The 20,587-nt window shown below is 37.8% G+C and overlaps 1 protein-coding gene across 3 annotated transcripts in view; it reads left to right on the forward strand.

Annotated features, from left to right (window-relative positions):
- TTC39B (tetratricopeptide repeat domain 39B) overlaps nt 1-20,587 on the forward strand; it is a 124,415-nt gene that overhangs the window by 72,774 nt on the left and 31,054 nt on the right. For all 3 annotated transcript variants that reach the window (XM_082629144.1, XM_082629145.1, XM_082629146.1), the window contains 2 exons: nt 5,079-5,146; nt 8,293-8,357. In XM_082629144.1, coding sequence (XP_082485270.1) covers nt 5,079-5,146; nt 8,293-8,357 — 133 coding nt within the window. The remainder of the gene's footprint in view (nt 1-5,078; nt 5,147-8,292; nt 8,358-20,587) is intronic.

The raw sequence follows: 20,587 nt of genomic DNA on the forward strand, positions 1-20,587 counted from the left end.
CTTAGGACAGGTGCCATCAGTTACTTACTTTGTCTCTATTGAAGGGCAGTTACATTGTTTTTCTCGCTATTACAAATAATATCTTCATGCATTTTTGTAAGTATTTCATAGGATAGATTGCTAGAAGTGGAATTACTGGGACTATTTGAAAATAGAAAACATTTATAGATACTGACAATTTTTTCTGCAAAAAATTAGGTCAGTTTATATTCTTATACCACCCATGTACAAAAGTTTCTATTTTTCCGCAAGCTATTAATTTTTTCCTCAAGGTCAAAGTAATTTTGATACCTTTAAAATAATGATGATGTTTCACAGTATGGAAGATGTTTGGTTTGTGGACATTTAGGAATATTCAAGAATCCAGGAATGTCTGCAGCATTTGATCAAATGGCTGGGAGGAAATGACTCCTTTTGCTGCCAATTGCTTGATATTCCACAGAGATTAGGGCAGAAGTTCTATGATCAGCCCTGTTTTATTAGTGTTATTCTCTAGTCAGGATGGTTTATAAGAAAGGAGCATCCCAGTACACCTGTAGAAGAAAAAATAACATCTTTCAAATGAGGCCATTGTAGAGTAAAGCTGCTGCCATCCAAGGAGCATTTGTGCCTGTGTTGTCATTGTCAAATTTGTTCTCTGGAAGAGGTAACACAAAATCGTTAAAGTAGCTGTAGCCGATTAAGGCAGGAGCAATTCTGGATACTGCTGTCTGTCATTCCTAGTGGTCAAGTGTGTGCCAGACACATTTTTGAGTGTGTTTCATTATGAAGTTTTGTTTGCTTTGTTAGAAGAGTATTATCAACTTGTTATGGACATTGGAGAACTTGGGCTCACTAGAGTGTTGATAACAGGAGAGGATTACAAGACTTGTTCCAAAAGGTATGATGCTGGCCCTGCAGCTGTCATACGGCAGAGTGGATTTCACTGGTCCCTCCAGGCAGCTGAAGCCCATCATCTTTTTCTCCAGAAACTGACCTCCAAGGGCCCTTAAGAGTTTATTTATCCCCTTGATTTCAGATAGACTATGTTTTCATATTTTTCATCTTAGGGCCATTTATGTAAATTGGCCCCAGGAGACCTAAAGTCCACTAAAGTAGGTCAGTGGGAAATTAAATGGGCCCCAAAGAAATTTGACTCATTTATATTCTTCTGTTTTCCTCTGTATGGCTTCTCTCCCGTGGCCCATTTCCCCCTGCCTCCCTTTTTCGTTGCAATATAAAGCCTGGCATTTGAGATTCTTTTTTAACCTTCGTTTACAAAAGAATGGCATGGTATTATTGGTATAAATATGAATAATAATAATAACTTAAAACATAATAATGATAATGCCCCATTTTTTAAAGGCACTCTCTATGTGTGAGACACTGTCCTTGATGCTTTCCTTAGCATTGTCCAATGTAACCCATGTAACCTCCTTTTTATAGACTAGAAAGTGATGTTCAGAGAGATTAGACAAATGGTCCAAGATTACCTGCTTAGCAGAGCAGAGTTCAAACCCGATCTGCCTTTCCCTAAGCCACATACCCCACACCTTCTCCTGTAGTTGGGTAGAAAAGGGCATGAAATGTGTCACATATGGATGAAGGAAATGTTGAATTATTTCTATGTTAGACATCTTGAAAATAGATGGTACTGTTCTTATCTTTTTATTCTGTCTTTGGGCATGGCATATTTAGAAGTATTGAAAAATAAACAGCAATGAGATACCACTACACACCTATGAGAGTGTCCAAAATCTGGAACACTGACAACACCAAATGTTGGTGAGGATGTGGAGGAACAGGAACTCTCATTCATGACTGGTGGGAATGCAAATGGTGCAGCCACTTTGGAAGATAGTATGGTAGTTTCTTACAAAACTAGGAGCGGAAAACTTGTGTTAACCCCAAAATCTGCAATTGAATGTTTATGGCAGCTTTATTCAGAACTTGTCCTTCAATAGGTGAATGGATAAATAATAAAGTGTGGTACATCCAGACAGTGGAATATTATTCAGTGCTAAAAAGAAATGAGCTATCAAGCCATGAAAAGACGTGTAGGAGCCTCAAATGCATATTCCTAAGTGAAAGACACCAATCTGAAAAGGCAACCTACTTACTGTATGATTCCAAGCATATAAGATTCTGGAAAAGGCAAAACTATGGAGACAGTAAAAAGATCAATGGTTGCCAGGGGATGAATAGGTGGAGCACAGAGAATTTTTAGGGCAGTGAAAAATACTGATACCATAATGATAGATACATGTCATTATACGTTTGTCCAAACCCATAGAATGCGCAACACCAAGAGTGAATGCTAATGTAAACTGCGGATTTGGGTAATTATGATGTGTCAGTGGAGGTTTGTCACTTGTAACAAATGTACCACTTTGGAGGGCATGTTGATAATGGGAGAGGTTATGCGTATTTGGGGGGAAAAGGATATATGGGAAATCTCTGTACCTTCCCCTCAATTTTTCTGTGAACCTAAAACTGCTCTTAAAAACTAAGGTCTTAATTGAAAAATTATGAAAATAAATCAGGCTGTGACTTTAACCTATTCTGAAATAAGGTTTATTTAGACTTTTATGTCTGAAGGCATGCTTAGCTGACACTTCAGTGCATAATGAAGATATTTCCTTCAGTGAACTGAAGAATTTATAATTAAAAGATGTTCTGGTAGGTACCTATTTGTAAATGCCAAATGTCTAATTTCGAGAGCTAAGGGCTGCCCAATATAAATCAATCAGAGTGAAGAAATAAGACTTTTATAAATTAAATTGCATTTATTCCTAATGAGTTTGGCTGTTGCTGCAACCCAAACAGACTTTGTGTTCAAGGGAGCATGTCAAAACATTGTGGATTTAGGGTGCACTTTGTTTTTCCTCTTGGTAATTTCCATTTCCATCCTTGAATGGCTGGCTTTCTGCAGGAGAGAGGATATTTAATTAAACTTTTTGTGGGTTTAACATGGGACACACCCATTCTTCCTTCCTTATGGCTGGCATATTACCCTAAATGGCTTTCAAACTGCCTTTAAAAACCGACGTTTATATACAGTGCTTAGGATGTGCAAGGAATTTAATATGAAGATTCCTTACACGCAGAATACAGAGTTCAAACTTTCTTCCCTTTTATCTCTGGCTTCTTGTTACGTCATTTGTGCTGCTCTTTGACTTGTCCATCTTTAGCTTAACTCTGATCCATCTGCCCTTCTGCTCAGATCTCTGCAAGGACTCACCATTGTCTACCAAAGGAAGCCCAGACTCTGATATTCAAGGTCGTCCATAATTCAGCCCCAACTTACGTTTCCAGGCTCATTGCCCACTCCTCCCTGTGCACACCTCGTGCTTCAGCCAAAGGTGCACCGCTGGACTTGCCACGCAGGGCTCGGTGCTCCTTGCCTTTGCTCGTGTTGGTTCTCTCCCAGCAGCCGCTTCACCCCCTTCTTGGCACACGCCCCAAGCCAGCCATCTGGGTTACTGAGCAGGCTTTCAAAGTGAATAATTACTAACAGTTCCCACTTTGTTACAAGTTTCCCTGGAAAGAGGATATCCAAGTGAGTCTGTAAAAATAAAAGTTACCAGTTTTTCTCCCACTGAACACACGGAGAAAATTCAGGGGAGCACTTTGAGGTGAGGTGTACCGAAGGACGGAGACTCTGGCTGCTGATGCTGCTAGACTGCGCAGAGGCCACAGCTCCTCAAGTTTGGCCTGTTGTGTGTCTGGCCCCATCTTATGCGTGCTGTTGGAAGATCTTAGTTGCACTGTTGCTTCTTTGTAAATCAGCCTTTGGAACATGAGCGTGGCAGGAAGGTGAACCTGTTTGTGAGAACTAGTAGTGTGTGTGTGTGGTCGGGAGGGGTCCTGTGTGTGTAAGTGAAAGAAATAAAGCACTAGTTCTTATCCAGTTAGATTCAACAATGTTCCCATTAACACAGAGATACCCCGTTTTTCAGTTACTTACATCACATAAAGATGTTCTACTTCCTGAACTTTTGGCAAAAAGCATGACATGGACCAAGGGCAGTAATCTTAGTGAAAGTAGCTGATGCATCGAGGGCTTACTCTGCCCAGTGAGCTTCACAGGCAGCACCTGGTTGAATTCTTCAGCTCTGAGGTAGAGATGTCATTAGCTGGACTTCAGGAACAAGGAAACCAGCAGAGAGAGGGAGGGTAACTTGCTCGAGGTTCTACAACTAGCACGTGGCAGGGCCTTCCCTGCCACCTAGGCCGTGAAGTACCCCAAAGCTCATTTACTTAAATAACACACCAGTTTGCATCCCATGGATAAAACGGGAATCTGCTGATTTTGTTTATGCAAAAAAAAAAAAAAAAGAAAATGCAAAGATTTCTCCCTCCCCAATCTCTGCAGGTATCATGGACTGTCTAGGAAGATAGGCCACGTGTTTTGGGGCACTCCACGTGTCCCAAGGAGACATACGTAGTTTTATGTAGCCCTTTTGTGAGTGCCTTGTTCCTGCACTAGATATCTCAGTGATCCAAATAGCCCCAAAGTGCGCTAGTGTGACTTTTTTACATCAAGTCATCCCTGAATGAGGAGTCATGAGTTGGGCACACAGGCCAGTTCTTTTTCCTAGAACCCTAGGGAATTACTGCTTTCTCTTCAAGTTAATAGCATGCCTAACCATTGTCATGACTATCATGCCTTCATGTTTTAGAAGCTAGAATTAGTATATTTAAGTTAGATTTCCAATCTATAACTGTGTTTAACTTGCCTGTTCCTGTTAAGTTAACAGATAAGTGGTTTCCTTTTTTCCAAGAAGTGCTTTTACATTTTGGTTTTTACATTTTGGTGAGCTGAGTTTGGGTCTTTGACACCAAGGGCCTGACTCTTGGCAGTTATATGTGAATGGAGCCAAAGATAACTCCCCCCAAACATTTCATGCATTCTGGAAAATTCTTGCTGAGGGCCTGAGAACTGAGGTCATCATTCCACTTTTATGGAAGCACCAAAGCAACCTAGGTTTTTATTGTCTCCCTTGGGCTCATTTATCTACCCGTTTTTTCTGAACATCTCAGAGCAATTACGGTGGATATGGGATTTTCCTTAATATATTTTTATTTGTTTTTAATAGAGGAAATGCATGCCGAAATCTGTTATGCCGAGTGCCTCCTACAGAAAGCAGCCCTCACGTTTGTGCAGGTAATGAACATTTGGCTTAGAATCAGCATTGCCCGGGAAGCCTGCCAAGTACGACATAGAAGAAATGTGGCTCATTCTATGTCAGTGCTTCAGTTCTTTTGACTTAGAGTTGTAGTGAAAGATATTTGTTATTACTGATAAACTTTTGCTGAAAGAAGACCCTGGTTTTTTTTTTTTTCCTACGCAAATGTACTTAAAATTCTGTTTCGAACTTCGCTTTATTGGGAACCACTGGCTTTTGAAGAAGCTGTCTTGCAACTACCTCACCTAATTTCAGGATGCTGCTCTGTACGAGGACTGTGAGGTTATCCCTCTTTGTGATTGCTTATGGTGGAGGGCTGCACACAGGAGTGACCGGCTGGAGGAGGCTTCAGCATCCTTGGCTGTTCCCTTCTTGCATCAGATGCTTCAGCAAAGCTTAGTTATGCATGCATCGAGAGCCAAACTTCCCATGTATACCTCAGATTTTATTTCCCCGCTCATTGTATTCTCATTCCCTTTTCTTTTATTTCTTATTTTGGAAGAGCAGTTTAAAAAATGTCACTAAACAGGGCTTCCCTGGTGGCGCAGTGGTTGAGAGTCCGCCTGCCAATGCAGGGGACACGGGTTCGTGCCCCGGTCCGGGAAGATCCCACATGCCGCGGAGCGGCTGGGCCCGTGAGCCATGGCCGCTGAGCCTGCATGTCCGGAGCCTGTGCTCCGCAATGGGAGAGGCCACGACAGTGAGAGGCCCACGTACCAAGTCACTAAACAAAACAATGACTCCTTTTCTCATGGGGCATTTAAATTTCACCTCTAGGAATTGTTACCACCAGTACTTGCCTGTCATTGTAGCTTCCAGTTCTTCTAAAAAATATGGATTTTAACATTGTGGCCACGCAGGTGGCGGTGATGGATACAAGTGGGGTAGAAGTGGGGTGGAGATTGTAAGGGGGCAGAAATTCAACTGTAAGATGGAAAATCTTCCTCAATCTCAATGATTTACTTGAATTGAGAGTTGCTTTTCTCTTTTTCTGGAGGGTGACCTCTTAGGTTGGATTCTGGTTAAGTAAAATTAAGTCAATCTGGTGTAGGGCCCTGTTTCCTAAAACCCCACATATTATAAAGGCTGGTTGAAAACAACAGTCTTACTGCCTCAGTAAACATAAGGCTAGTCACGGAGGCCCCCAGTTTTTTCTGATGTGTTTTTCAAATGATAATTTGATAATAAAATCATTGATTTGAAAGTTTTTTGTTTTTTATGTCTGGGGGGCTTGTAGTTCAACGTCTGGGAGATATCCATGGCTCCCCTCTTTCTCATGCCTCTGTATCCAGCCAGGCTTGTGGTCATGCTGCTTTTACCTTTTGAAGGTTTATCAGCTCCGTCTCTTCCTCTTTATTCTGACTATAATTGTTCTAGTGGGGGGCTTGTCAGCTCTTCCCTAGACTGCATGGCAACCCAGGGACCTTCGGTCTGTAGTTTCTCTTCCCTCCAGCTCACTCTCCATTGTGCAATTGTGCACCCTCTCAAAGATGAGAATTTCTCCTGGTCATGTCTCTGCTTCAGCATTTAGTAGCCCTCATTGACTATGGCAGTGGTTCTGTATCAGAATATCACAAATGGGGAAGGCTTTTTCTAACCAAACTGGTATCTCCCCCCCAGTTCCCCACTCTCCTCTTACCAGTGTCCTCAACTGCTACTGGCAGGTATGTTGCATACTTGAGTGGCACAGGTACAACACAGGTAGCTTTCTATTCCTTAGTCATTCCCTTTTTTGCAGTAGGTTTCTGCAGCAGTGCTGAGTTATATAAGCACAGATGGCCAAGCCAAGCACACCAGGATCTTTAATGCTTCCCTGAGCATTGTTTTATTTTTTTGCTTGCAAAGTTCATACCTACCTTGCCTTCTTTCCTTCAGCTGGTTACTTCCCAGTCTTTGTGTGTGTGTGTGTGTGTGTATGTGTGTGCTTTAAGCATTGATGCTTCCAGGAGGCTTTTGTGGACCTCTTCACATCCCCGCCCACCTTTGTGCTGTCATGACATCCCCCACATGTCTCCATCCATGCATGTCTCCATCCCTTAGCGAGTTGTGTTGCTTTTTTCTGATTCTGTGTTTGGGTGCCTGCTGTAAAATAGGCATTCAGCAAATGTTTGGTGAATCCTGAAATGAAATATTCTTATTTGAGGCAGATTTTAATCCAATTTAAGAAATTCTTTCCTGGCCATTATTGGAACTTGTGTAACCAGAGGATTCCTTAAAATCAGAAAACAAACATTTAAATTGCATAGTGAATTTTACATTTATTGATTCTTTTAATAATTTAAATATTAAGTATTTAAGTAATTGATGACATTAACAAACTAAAATTAGTTCTTCTTTTGTTTCGGAAGGATGCTCAAGTGCATAGGAAATCAATACCAGAGCATCCTTCTGATATTAATGGACTAGAAAAGCATGGGACTATCTCCATTAGCACCTTCTATTAGAGTAACATCTTTCAAGCAGTTATTTGATATGCTTTAATAAGAGACTCTTGGAATCCTAGAATGCTCACCCTAAAAAGGTCATTCATTTAGGCCAGCTGCCCCAGTTTTATGGTTGATGACCATCAGGCAAAGAGAAGTGATCTTTTTTCCCCTAAACAGTATTATTTCATATTAGTGACAACAAATTTAGAATCCAAATCAGTTATTTGTGGTCTGGAAATGTATATGAATGAAATCCACAATGTTAAATAGACTGCCTGCTAAAGTACCCCCTAAACCATAATCCCATTACTTGGAGTAAGACAGACAGGAAAGTCCTTGGAGCATATCCTTAAAGTCAGCCATTTTGAATTCCATTGAACCCAGAAGAAAGTTGCTCAGTAGTTGATGATGTTTATTGAAGTACGTTTGGACTAACCTTTATGGCCCCAAATTGATGAGGACTACTTCCTTACTTCCTTAAAGTAATGCAAGGATTTAAGAAATGTTTCCTTTTTGTTGTCCTCTAACTTGGAAGAAAAATGATAAAAAATCATTTCAGATATAAAGCAAGAAGAATGTTTTAATTTAAAAATCATATCCTCAAAAGATAGTGTTTTGTTCTAATCACGCAGCTACACAGCTGTGGGGACAGTTTAAGAATCTTTTGCTAAATGATCTAATTATTTAATTGTTTTCAGGATGAAAATATGATCAACTTCATCAAAGGTGGACTCAAAATTAGAACAAGTTACCAAATATATAAGTAAGTTAAAAATTAAGATTTATAAAAAATATTTTAACAAGGTTTGTACCTTTTTGACCACGGTCTTGTGGTTTCTAAGTGATTCTTGTACTATGTACCATTTTGTACTTCAAAGTTCTCAGTCAGTATGACTATGTTTTTTAAAATTTGGTGTTGGTAAAAATGCACTTGATTTTTGGCTTACTGAGGTGTATTCAATGCCATAAGACAACACAATTTAAGTTTAAATGCAGTTTTAAAAGAAAAATATCTGTAAAGAAAAGTACTTACATAATTTCTGATTAGATAATCTTAGTTTCTCTCTCCTAAAAACAATTTATAAATTTAAAATGACAGGTATGTACAGGTATGTCTTTGGTCCAGACACTAGAACATCACTGCTCCAATGAAGTGTCTGCAGTGATTCAGGTGTTCAATTAAAGTGGACCATAGTGTCATTCACATCTTCTATATCCTTACTGATTTTTGTCTAGTTGTCCTATCCTTTACTCACAGAGTTAAAAATCTTCAGCTTTGATTCTGGAGTCATCCATTTCTCCCTTTAGTTCTGTCAGTATTTGCTTTGTATATTTAGAACCTCTGTTATTGGGCTTATATATATTTTAATTGTTTTATCTTCCTAATGAATTAATCTTTCATCATTATAAAATGTTCCTACGTAACTCCTTATAATATTCCTTGTCTTGAAATCTGTTTTGTCTGATATTAATAAAGCTACTCGTGCTTTCTTATAATTAGTATTTGCATGGCATATATTCTTTTACTTTAAACCTAACGTTGTTTTTATATTTAATTTGCATTTTTTGTGAACATGCTTAATTGGGTCTTGCTTTTTTATTCAGTGTGACAGTTAATATGTTTGCACTTGTGAATACCATTTTGCTTTTTCCCTTTGCCTTATTTGTCCCCCCCTCCTTATTTTTCCGCCTTCTTTTGCCTTAATTAAAAAAATATGTATATGTATTCCAGTGGAATCCTTCCATTGTTTTCTTAGCTATAGCCCTCTTTAATTTTTTTAAATGTTTGCTCTAGTGATTATAATAGCCTTCTTAACTTATCATAGTCAACTTAGAGTTAATATTGTACCATTGCACAAATATAAGAACTTTGCAAAAGTATAGTTTCATTTACCACCTGTTGTCTTTTATACTATTCTTACAATAGTACATGTATGTATATTATACACCCCACAGAGTGGTACCCACCTTTTGCTTTAAACAATTTTATGTCATGGTCTTCACTATTAACCCATATATTTACCATTTTTGGTGTTCTTCATTCATTCCTGTCTAATTTCAGACTGAAGCATTTCTTTTAAGATTTCTTACAGTGTGTGTCTACTTTCAGCAATTCTCACTGTTTCATTTACCTGAAAACATCTTTATTTTTTATTTATTTATTTTTTTGCGGTACGTGGGCCTCTCACTGTTGTGGCCTCTCCTGTTGCAGAGCACAGGCTCCGGACTCGCAGGCTCAGTGGCCATGGCTCACGGGCCCAGCCACTCCGCGGCATGTGGGATCTTCCTGGACCGGGGCACGAACCCGTGTCCCCTGCATCGGCAGGCGGACTCTCAACCACTGCGCCACCAGGGAAGCCCACATCTTTATTTTTGAAGGCTGTTTTTGCTCAGTATAGTATTCTTGAGTTACAAGGTTTCCTTTTTCTTTTCTTTTTTTACCCCTTTAAAACTGTCAATCCATTGTATTATAACCTCTGTTGTTTCTGATCATAAGTCAGCTGTTATTTTAATTATTGTTCCCTTGTCTGTAATTTGTCATTTCTTCTGGCTGCTTTGAAGACTTGTATTTTTGATTCTTTGCACATTGACTGATGTGCTTAAGTATGGCTTTGAGAAATGTGTAGCTATTATTTCTTCAAGTATTTTTTTCTGCTCTATTCTCACTTTTCTCCTTCTGAGACCCTAATTACTTGTTAGTTACCTGATTTTGTTCAATAGGTCACTGAGCTGCTGTCGATGTAAAAAAATTGTTTTCTTCAGATTAGACATTATCTCAACATCTGGGCTGTCTTGGGGTCAATTTCTATTGCCTGCTTTTTCTCCTGACTATATGTCATGTTTTTCTGTTCTCAAGTCAATAATTTTTTGATTGTACACTAGATAGTGATACATTGTAGAGACTCTGTAGGTTCTGTTTTCTTTCTCCGAGTAGTGCTGATTCTTGCTCTGGGAAGTATTTGACTTGACTAGACTTAGAGCCCATACTCTTACTCTTTGGTAGTGGGCAGCATCTGAAATCTTGGTTCCATTACTTCTTCTGTCTTGTCTCTGCTTTTCTTTGGAGTTTCCCCAGTGCTCACATAGTTCATGAATCAGCCAAGAATTTGAGTGGAGTTCTAACACTGATTTTGGTGTTTCCCTCCTATGTGGTTCTCTCCTATCTGAAAATTCCCCCATTACCTTATAGATACTCTGGCAGATTTGAACTCTGTGCTCCTTTTGAAGCCAATAAGACTGTGGCTTTCTGTGTAAGTTCTAGGCACCCCGCACCAAGTGTACTGGGGAGTACTTCCAGGTGACTAACCATATAAACTTAAGGTCCCTTCAAGAGTTGTTCTCTTTTTTCAAATTTCAACCCTTCTCCAGTTTCCCATTACTTTTTTTTTTTTCAGTTTCCAGTGCCTACCAATATATTTTAAATATGTATTTTGCATTTTGTCCAGAGTTTATAATCGTTATCCGTGGGAGGGTTAATCTAATATAAGCCACCCTGCCATTACTAGAAGCAGAACGAAAATTTAGTATTTTAAGAGATGCTTTTACCCAAAATGATTTCATAAAATTATATTCCATTGAAAATCCTGGAAGGGAGTGGATTTTGGGAACCTGATATATTGTTTTTACTTTTCCTCTTGAAATGTTTTTTAGAAGATATAAAAGAATGTTAAAGAGTTGATTGCTTTTTCAGTCATCAAAAGTTAAAAACCAAAGGAATTAAAATAGTCTTGTAATGGCACAGAAATATATATCAGTGGAATGGAACATAGGGCTTAGAAACGCTTGTGTGTGTGTGTGTGTGTGTGCGTGTGCGTGTGCATGCGTGTGCATGTATGCGTGTGTGCACATTGTGCATGCACTTCTATGTACACACACATACATTTACCAGGGAATTCAAAGCATACTAAAAACCTATATATACATAAATCTCTTTAAAATCAGTGGGAAAATATGGGTACTTTAATAAATGGTTTTGGAAAAATTGGCTCTTCGTTTTGGAAAAAAGACTGTATAAAAGATACATTCCAGAGAGAAACAGTCAGCTCTACCCACCATCAGTCCTTCCCATCAGGAAACTTGCACAAGCCTCTTAGATAGCCTCATCCACCAGAGGGCAGACAGCAGAAGCAAGAAGAACTACAATCCTGCAGCCTGTGGAACAAAAACTACATTCATAGAAAGATAGACAAGATGAAAAGGCAGAGGGCTATGTACCAGATGAAGGAACAAGATAAAACCCCAGAAAAACAACTAAATGAAGTGGAGATAGGCAACCATTCAGAAAAAGAATTCAGAATAATGATAGTGAAGATGATCCAGGACCTCGGAAAAAGAATGGAGGCAAAGATTGAGAAGATGCAAGAAGTGTTTAACAAAGACCTAGAAGAATTAAAGAACAAACAAACAGAGATGAAGAATACAATAACTGAAATGAAAACTACACTAGAAGGAATCAATAGCAGAATAACTGAGGCAGAAGAACGGATAAGTGACCTGGAAGACAGAATGGTGGAATTCACTGCTGTGGAACAGAATAAAGAAAAAAGAATGAAAAGAAATGAAGACAGCCTAAGAGACCTCTGGGACAACATTAAATGCAACAACATTCATATTATAGGAGTCCCAGAAGGAGAAGAGAGAGAGAAAGGACCAGAGAAAATATTTGAAGAGATTATAGTCAAAAATTTCCCTAACGTGGAAAAGGAAATAGCCACCCAAGTCCAGGAAGCACAGAGAGTCCCATACAGGATAAACCCAAGGGGAAACACGCCGAGACACATAGTAATCAAATTGGCAAAAATTAAACACAAAGAAAAATTATTGAAAGCAGCAAGGGGAAAATGACAAATAACATACAAGGGAACTCCCATAAGGTTAACAGCTGATTTCTCAGCAGGAACTCTACAAGCCAGAAGGGAGTGGCATGGTATACTTAAAGTGATGAAAGGGAAGAACCTACAACCAAGATTACTCTACCCGGAAAGGATCTCATTCAGATTCGATGGAGAAATCAAAATCTTTACAGACAAGCAAAAGCTATGAGAATTCAGCACGACCAAACCAGCTCTACAACAAATGCTAAAGGAACTTCTCTAAGTGGGAAACACAAGAGAAGAAAAGCACCTACAAAAACAAACCCCAAACAATTAAGTAAATGGTCATTGGAACATACATATCAATAATTACCTTAAACGTGAATGGATTAAATGCTCCAACCAAAAGACACAGGCTTGCTGAATGGATACAAAAACAAGATCCATATATATGCTGTCTACAAGAGACCCACTTCAGACCTAGGGACACATACAGACTGAAAGTGAGGGAATAGAAAAAGATATTCCATGCAAATGGAAATCAAAAGAAAGCTGGAGTAGCAATACTCATATCAGATAAAATAGACTTTAAAATAAAGAATGTTACAAGAGACAAGGAAGGACACTACATAATGATCAAGGGATCAATCCAAGAAGAAGATATAGCAATTATAAATATATATGCACGCAACATAGGAGCACCTCAATACATAAGGCAACTGCTAACAGCTCTAAAATAGGAAATCGAGGTAACAAAATAATAGTGGGGGACTTTAACACCTCACTTACACAAATGCACAGATCATCCAAACAGAAAATTAATAAGGAAACACAAGCTTTAAATGACACAATAGACCAGATAGATTTAATTGATATTTATAGGACATTCCATCCACAAACAGCAGGTTACACTTTCTTCTCAAGTGCACATGGAACATTCTCTAGGATAGATCACATCTTGGGTCACAAATCAAGCCTCAGTAAATTTAAGAAAACGGAAATTATATCAAGCATCTTTTCTGACCACAACACTATGAGATTAGAAACGAATTACAGGGTAAAAAAAAAAAAACCACAAACACATGGAGGCTAAACAATACATTACTAAACAACCAAGAGATGAATGAAGAAATCAAAGAGGAAATCAAAAAATACCTAGAGACAAATGACAATGAAAACATGACAATCCAAAACCTATGGGATGCAGCAAAAACAATTCTAACAGGGATGTTTATAGCTATACAGGCCTACCTCAAGAAACAAGAAAAATCTCAAATAAACAGTCTAACCTTACACCTAAAGGAAGTAGAGAAAGAAGAACAAAAAACCCCCAAAGTTAGCAGAAGGAAAGAAATCATAAAGATCAGAGCAGAAATAAGTGAAATAGAAACAAAGAAAACAATAGCAAAGATCAATAAAACTGAAAGCTGGCTCTTTGAGAAGATAAACAAAATTGATAAACCATTAGCCAGACTCATCAAGAAAAAGAGGGAGAGGACTCAAATCAATAAAATTAGCAATGAAAAAGGAGAAGTTACAACAGACACCACAAAAATACAAAGCATCCTAAGAGACTACTACAAGCAACTCTATGCCAATAAAATGGACAACCCGGAAGAAATGGACAAATTTTTAGAAAGGTATAACCTTCCAAGACTGAACCAGGAAGAAATAGAAAATATGAACAGACCAATCACAAATAATGAAATTGAAACTGTGATTAAAAATCTTCCAACAAACAAAAGTTCAGGACCAGATGGCTTCACAGGTGAATTCTATCAAACATTTAGAGAAGAGCTAACACCCATCCTTCTCAAACTCTTCCAAAAAATTGCAGAGGAAGGAACACTCCCAAACTCATTCTATGAGGTCACCATCACCCTGATACCAAAACCAACCAAAGATACTACAAAAAAATTACAGACCAATATCACTGATGAATATAGATGCAAAAATCCTCAACAGAATACTAGCAAACAGAATCCAACAACACATTAAAAGGATCATACACCATGATCAAGTGGGATTTATTCCAGGGACGCAAGGATTCTTCAATATATGCCAATCAATCAATGTGATACACCATATTAACAAATTGAAGAATAAAAAGCATATGATCATCTCAATAGATGCAGAAGAAGCTTTTGACAAAATTCAACACCCATTTATGATAAAAACTCTCCAGAAAGTGGGCATAGAGGGAACCTACATCAACATAATAAAGGTCATATACGACAAACCCACAGCAAACATCATTCTCAGTGGTGAAAAACTGAGAGCATTTCCTCTAAGATCAGGAACAAGACAAGGATGTCCACTCTCACCACCATTATTCAACATAGTTTTGAAGACCTAGCCATGGCAATCAGAGAAGAAAAAGAAATAAAAGGAATACAAATGGGAAAAGAAGAAGTAAAACTGTCACTGTTTGCAGATGACATGATGCTATACATAGAGAATCCTAAAGATGCTACCAGAAAACTACTAGAGCTAGTCAATGAATTTGGTAAAGTTGCAGGATACAAAATTAATGCACAGAAATCTTTCATTCCTATACACTAATGATGCAAAATCTGAAAGAGAAATTAAGGAAACACTCCCATTTACTATTGCAACAAAAAGAATAAAATACCTAGGAATAAACTTACCTTGGGAGACAAAAGACTTGTATGCAGAAAACTATAAGACACCAATGAAAGAAATTAAAGATGATACCAACAGATGGAGAGATATATCATGTTCTTGGATTGGAAGAATCAATATTGTGAAAATGACTATACTACCCAAAGCAATCTACAGAGTCAATGCAATCCCTTTCAAATTACCAATGACATCTTTTGTGGAACTAGAACAATAAATCTTAAAATTTGTATGGAGACACAAAAGACCCCGAATAGCCAAAGCAGTCTTGAGGGAAAAAAATGGAGCTGGAGGAATCAGACTCCCTGACTTCAGACTATATTACAAAGCTATAGTAATCAAGACAATATGGTACTGGCACAAAACCAGAAACATAGATCAATGGAACAAGATAGCAAGCCCAGAGATAAACCCACGCACCTATGGTCAACTAATCTATGACAAAGGAGGCAAGGATATACAATGGAGAAAAGACAGTCTCTTCAATAAGTGGTGCCGGGAAAACTGGACAGCTACATGTAAAAGAATGAAATTAGAACACTCCCTAACACCATACACAAAAATAAACTCAAAATGGATTAGAGACCTAAATGTAAGACCGGATACTATAAAAAACTCTTAGTGGAAAACATAGGAAGAACACTCTTTGATATAAATCACAGCAAGCTCTTTTTTGATCCACCTCCTAGAGTAATGGGAATAAAAACAAAAACAAACAAATGGGACCTAATGAAACTTAAAAGCTTTTGCACAGCAAAGGAAACCATAAACAAGACGAAAAGACAACCCTCAGAACGGGAGAAAATATTTGCAAATGAATCAATGGACAAAGGATTAATCTCCAAAATATATAAACAGCTCATGCAGCTCAATATTGAAAAAACAAACAACCCAATCCAAAAATGAGCAGAAGACCTCAATAGACATTTCTCCAAAGAAGACAGACAGATGGCCAAGAAGCACATGAAAAGCTGCTCAACATCACTAATTATTAGAGAAATGCAAATCAAAACTACAATGAGGTATCACCTCACACCAATTAGAATGGCCATCATCAGAAAATCTACAAACAACAAATGCTGGAGAGGGTGTGGAGAAAAGGGTACCCTCTTGCACTGTTGGTGGGAATGTAAATTAATACAGCCACTATGGAGAACAGTATGGAGGTTCCTTAAAAAACTAAAAATAGAATTAGCATATGATCCAGCAATCCCACTACTGGGCATGTACCCAGAGAAAACCATAATTCAAAAAGACACATGCACCCCAATGTTCATTGCAGCACTATTTACAATAGCCAGGTCATGGAAGCAACCTAAATGCCTATCGACAGATGACTGGGTAAAGAAGATGTGGTACATATATACTATGGAATATCACTCAGCCATAAAAAGGAACGAAATTGGGTCATTTGTTGAGATGTGGATGGATCTAGAGACTGTCATACAGAGTGAAGTAAATCTGAAAGAGAAAAACAAATATATTAACACATATATGTGGAACCTAGAAATATGGTACAGTTGAACCACTTTGCAGGGCAGAAATTGAGACACAGATGTAGAGAACACACGTATGGACACCAAGGGGGTAAAGCGGTGGGGGGTTGGGGATGGTGGTGTGATGAATTGGGCGATTAGGATTGACATTTATACACTGATGTGTATAAAATTGATGACTAATAAGAACCTGCTGTATAAAAAAATAAATAAAATTAAATTAAAAAGATACATTCCATATAGATTTAATATTAAAATATTTTTAGAAGAGTTCAAGCAAAAACATAGGAAAGTCTTTTTATAGTCCTAAAGTACAAAGGCCTTTAAACTTTTGATTTATTTAAAAAATTTTCACTTTGAAATGATTCCAGAATTTTTACAAAGAATTTTCATGTATTCTTCCAATATACAAATGTTAACGTCTTATAGAACCACAGTATAATTATTAAAACCAGGAAACAAACATTGATATAATATTATTAACTACTTCATTGACTTTACTCAAATTTTTCTAGTTGTCCCACCAGTGTCCTTATTCTGGTCCAGGATTCACTTCAGGATCCTGGATGTCACATTTAGTTGTTTCGTCTCCTTAGTCAGTTTTAATCTGGAAGAGTCCCTCAGTCTTTCTTTGTCTTTCAGGATCTTGACATTTTTGAAGAATACTGGGCAGGTATTTTTTAGACCATCGCTCAAGGTGGACTTGTCTAATGTTGCTTAATGATTAAATTCAGATTTTTCTATGGCAAGAATACTATAGAAGTGATATGGTGTCCTTCTCAGTGTGTCATATCTGTAGATATATGATGTAAATTTCAGAAGCCTTTTAAAGTGTGACATAAAATCAGAAACCATAGAAGACTGACTTGAGCAAATAAACATATAAATTTTCATCATGGCAAAAATATCCCGTAATAAAAAATACAAATAGAAATGTGATATAAATGACTCAAGGCAAATGACAGTGTGAGAAACTCATAGGTTGGTGGGGGTCTAAACTGATAGAGTTTTTATGAAGGATGTTCTGGCAGTATATACCAAAATTAAGAATATGTATCACCTTCGATCTCAGAAGTTGTTTTTCTAAGAATTTATCCTATGAACAATTAGGATGGTATAAATATAGTTATAGTCCTTGATATAGGAAAGTACTTGATGAAGGTCTAAGGACACTCTTAGCAGCATTGTTTGTACTATGGAATATTTTGAAACAACTTGAAAATTTAAGAATAGGAATTTGGTTAAATAAATTATTCCATAGAATGGAATAATATGCACTTGTTAAAGAATAAGGTAGCTTTCATGCATTTTCATGGAAAATTGTCAATATAATCTATTGAAGAGTATATACTATATGATCTCTTTTGTGTTTTCTAAAGATTGCACTCTTAGTAAAGCATAAAAACAACTAGAAAATTATGTACCAGGCTGTTAACAGTGACCATCTCTCTGTGGGATGATTGTGTAGGGACACTTAGGCTTTCTCCATATTATTTGAGCATTTTATAATAATCATCTATTATCAGCAAATAGAATATTTACACAGAAAATAACTCTGAACATAATATGCATATCCTGCCATCCTGTTGATATTTTGACATTTGAATTTTTGTGCATGTGTATAAGCATATATAATTATCTTTTTATACAGTGAAATTATATGCTTTGTGTCATTTTGAAATTTCCTTTTTCACTTCATGTCAAAAAATTTTAGGTCATTAAGTATTTTTAATTAATCATGACTTTTAATGGCTCCATAGTATTCCACTACGTGGATATACTACATGTGTATGTATAAATGTATGCATGCATGCAACTGTCTTCATAACCAATTTCCGTTTGTTGCCTATTTAGTTTGTTTATAAATTTTTATTATAGGTAGTAATACAGTATCTTTCCTTATAGGTCAAGTTTTGTGTGTATCCATGCTATTTCCTTAGAATAAAATTAGATTTGTTGGTTCAAAGGTATGCATGTGTGTAAGATTTCTGATATATATTGCAAAATTATTCTGAAGAATAATTGGATTGGCAAACTTTTTCTTAAAATACCAGACAGGGCTTCCCTGGTGGCGCAGTGGTTGAGAGTCCGCCTGCCGATGCAGGGGACACGGGTTCGTGCCCCTATCCCGGAGGATCCCACATGCCGCGCAGCGGCTGGGCCCGCGAGCCATGGCCGCGGAGCCTGTGTGTCCGGAGCCTGTGCTCCGCAACGGGAGAGGCCACGGCAGTGAGAGGCCCGCGTACAGCAAAAAAAAAAAAAGCAAAAAAAAAAAAAAAATACCAGACAGTAAGTGTTTAGGCTTGTGGAATGTAAGATCTCTGTCCCAACTACTCAACTCTATGACCGCAAGGTGTAAGCAGCCATAGACTATAAGTAAATGGGTGTGGCTATGTTCCAGTAGGTTGCCAACCTCTTTACTATAACTACCATTTTACCAGAAATAAATGAATGTGTCTATTTGTTCTTACCTTTGCCAGCACTGGTTTTCCATTTAACAAATTAAAGTAATGGGTTTTATCACAAAAGTGGCATATATATTTTGGAAAATAGGAAAACGTGGATGAGCAAATATTAAAATACACACACACCCCATATACTTATCACCCAGTAATTATGGCTGTTAACACCTTAGTATATATTCTTTCAGAATATTTTCTACATGTATCTAAAGATATATATTTTTTAAACAAAAATGAGATCACACTGTATGTACTATTTTTTAACCTGCTTTTTTCAGTTAATGATCTTTACTTTTTCGTGTCAACAAGTCTTCATTTCGTGTAATACTCGATCCATGTTCAAATTTTGCCTGTTGGCCCCAAATCTCTTTTACTGCTGGAATGTCAGCACCAGGATCCAACCCAAGACTGTCTTGAGCATCCAGTGTTTACGTTCATTAAATACATCTTATTCTAGAAGAGTCTCTATATTCATGAGAGTTGTTGAAAAACCCAACCCATTTGTCCTGCAGGATATGTACAGATTTGTTTGGTGGCTTCCTTGAGTTTTCATTTAGCTTGTTCCTTGCCATAGTCAGCTCAGGGTGCCATAACAAAATATCATACACTGGATGGCATAAGCAACAGAAATTTATTTCTTCACAGTTCTGGAGGATGAAAGTCCAAGATCTGGGTACCATCATGATCAGGTTCTGGTGAGGACTCTCTTCTTGGCTTGCAGACAGCCACCTTCTCACTGTGTCCTCACGTGGCAATGAGAGACCTTCCTCTTATAAGGCCATCAATCTTATCAGAGGAGGACCCCACCCATATGACCTCATTTATCCTTAATTACTTCCTAAAATCTCTGTCTTCAAATACAGTCACACTGGGCGGGGGGATTAGAGCTTCAACATATGAATTTGGGGGAAATATAGTTCAGTCCATAGCATTCCTGTAGCCCCTTATATTTCCTGTAAACTGGAAATTAGATTCAGGTTAGCTGCATTTGGCTAGAATACATCATAAGTGAAGTTGCATGATTTATAATTGCATCACACCAGGTGATACATAATATCTGGCTATTTCTTATTACCTTTAAAAATATATCTGTCAGTTTGATAAGCAATTTGTGGTTATTGCCAATTTTTACATCTTTGTCATTGTTTTCATCTGCATTTCTCTTACTAAGTATTTGCCTTTCGAAGATGTGAAGGGAAAGGGAAAAATGCATAGAAAATTAATTAAAGTGAGAAATCAGAAAGATTGGCTTGGATGGAAGAGGGAAAAATAAGAAGACAGTTGCAGGCAATTGTGATCAAGCTTGCTTTCCTCTTTCAATCTTTCCTAGTTGTGAGTTTTATTTTGGTCTATTTGAGACCATGGTGATCATGCTGAAATTCAAGTCTTTTTGTCAGTAGCACCTCAGTTACTCAGTGGAAGGTAGGTTGCTGAAGTGTGCACAATAGCTGAGAGACTGAGCATTCCTAGGTAGTCTCCTCTAACACATTGCTGGGAAACTGTGTGATCACAGTCCTTCGGTCCTATGGCTCCTGAGTCATGCTTGCTGATATTTGAACCCTCTTTTGCTTTAAGCCCAGA

The sequence above is a fragment of the Mesoplodon mirus genome (assembly GCF_964341445.2).
Source record: "Mesoplodon mirus genome assembly, chromosome: 1".
NCBI classification, from domain to species: Eukaryota; Metazoa; Chordata; class Mammalia; order Artiodactyla; family Ziphiidae; genus Mesoplodon; species Mesoplodon mirus.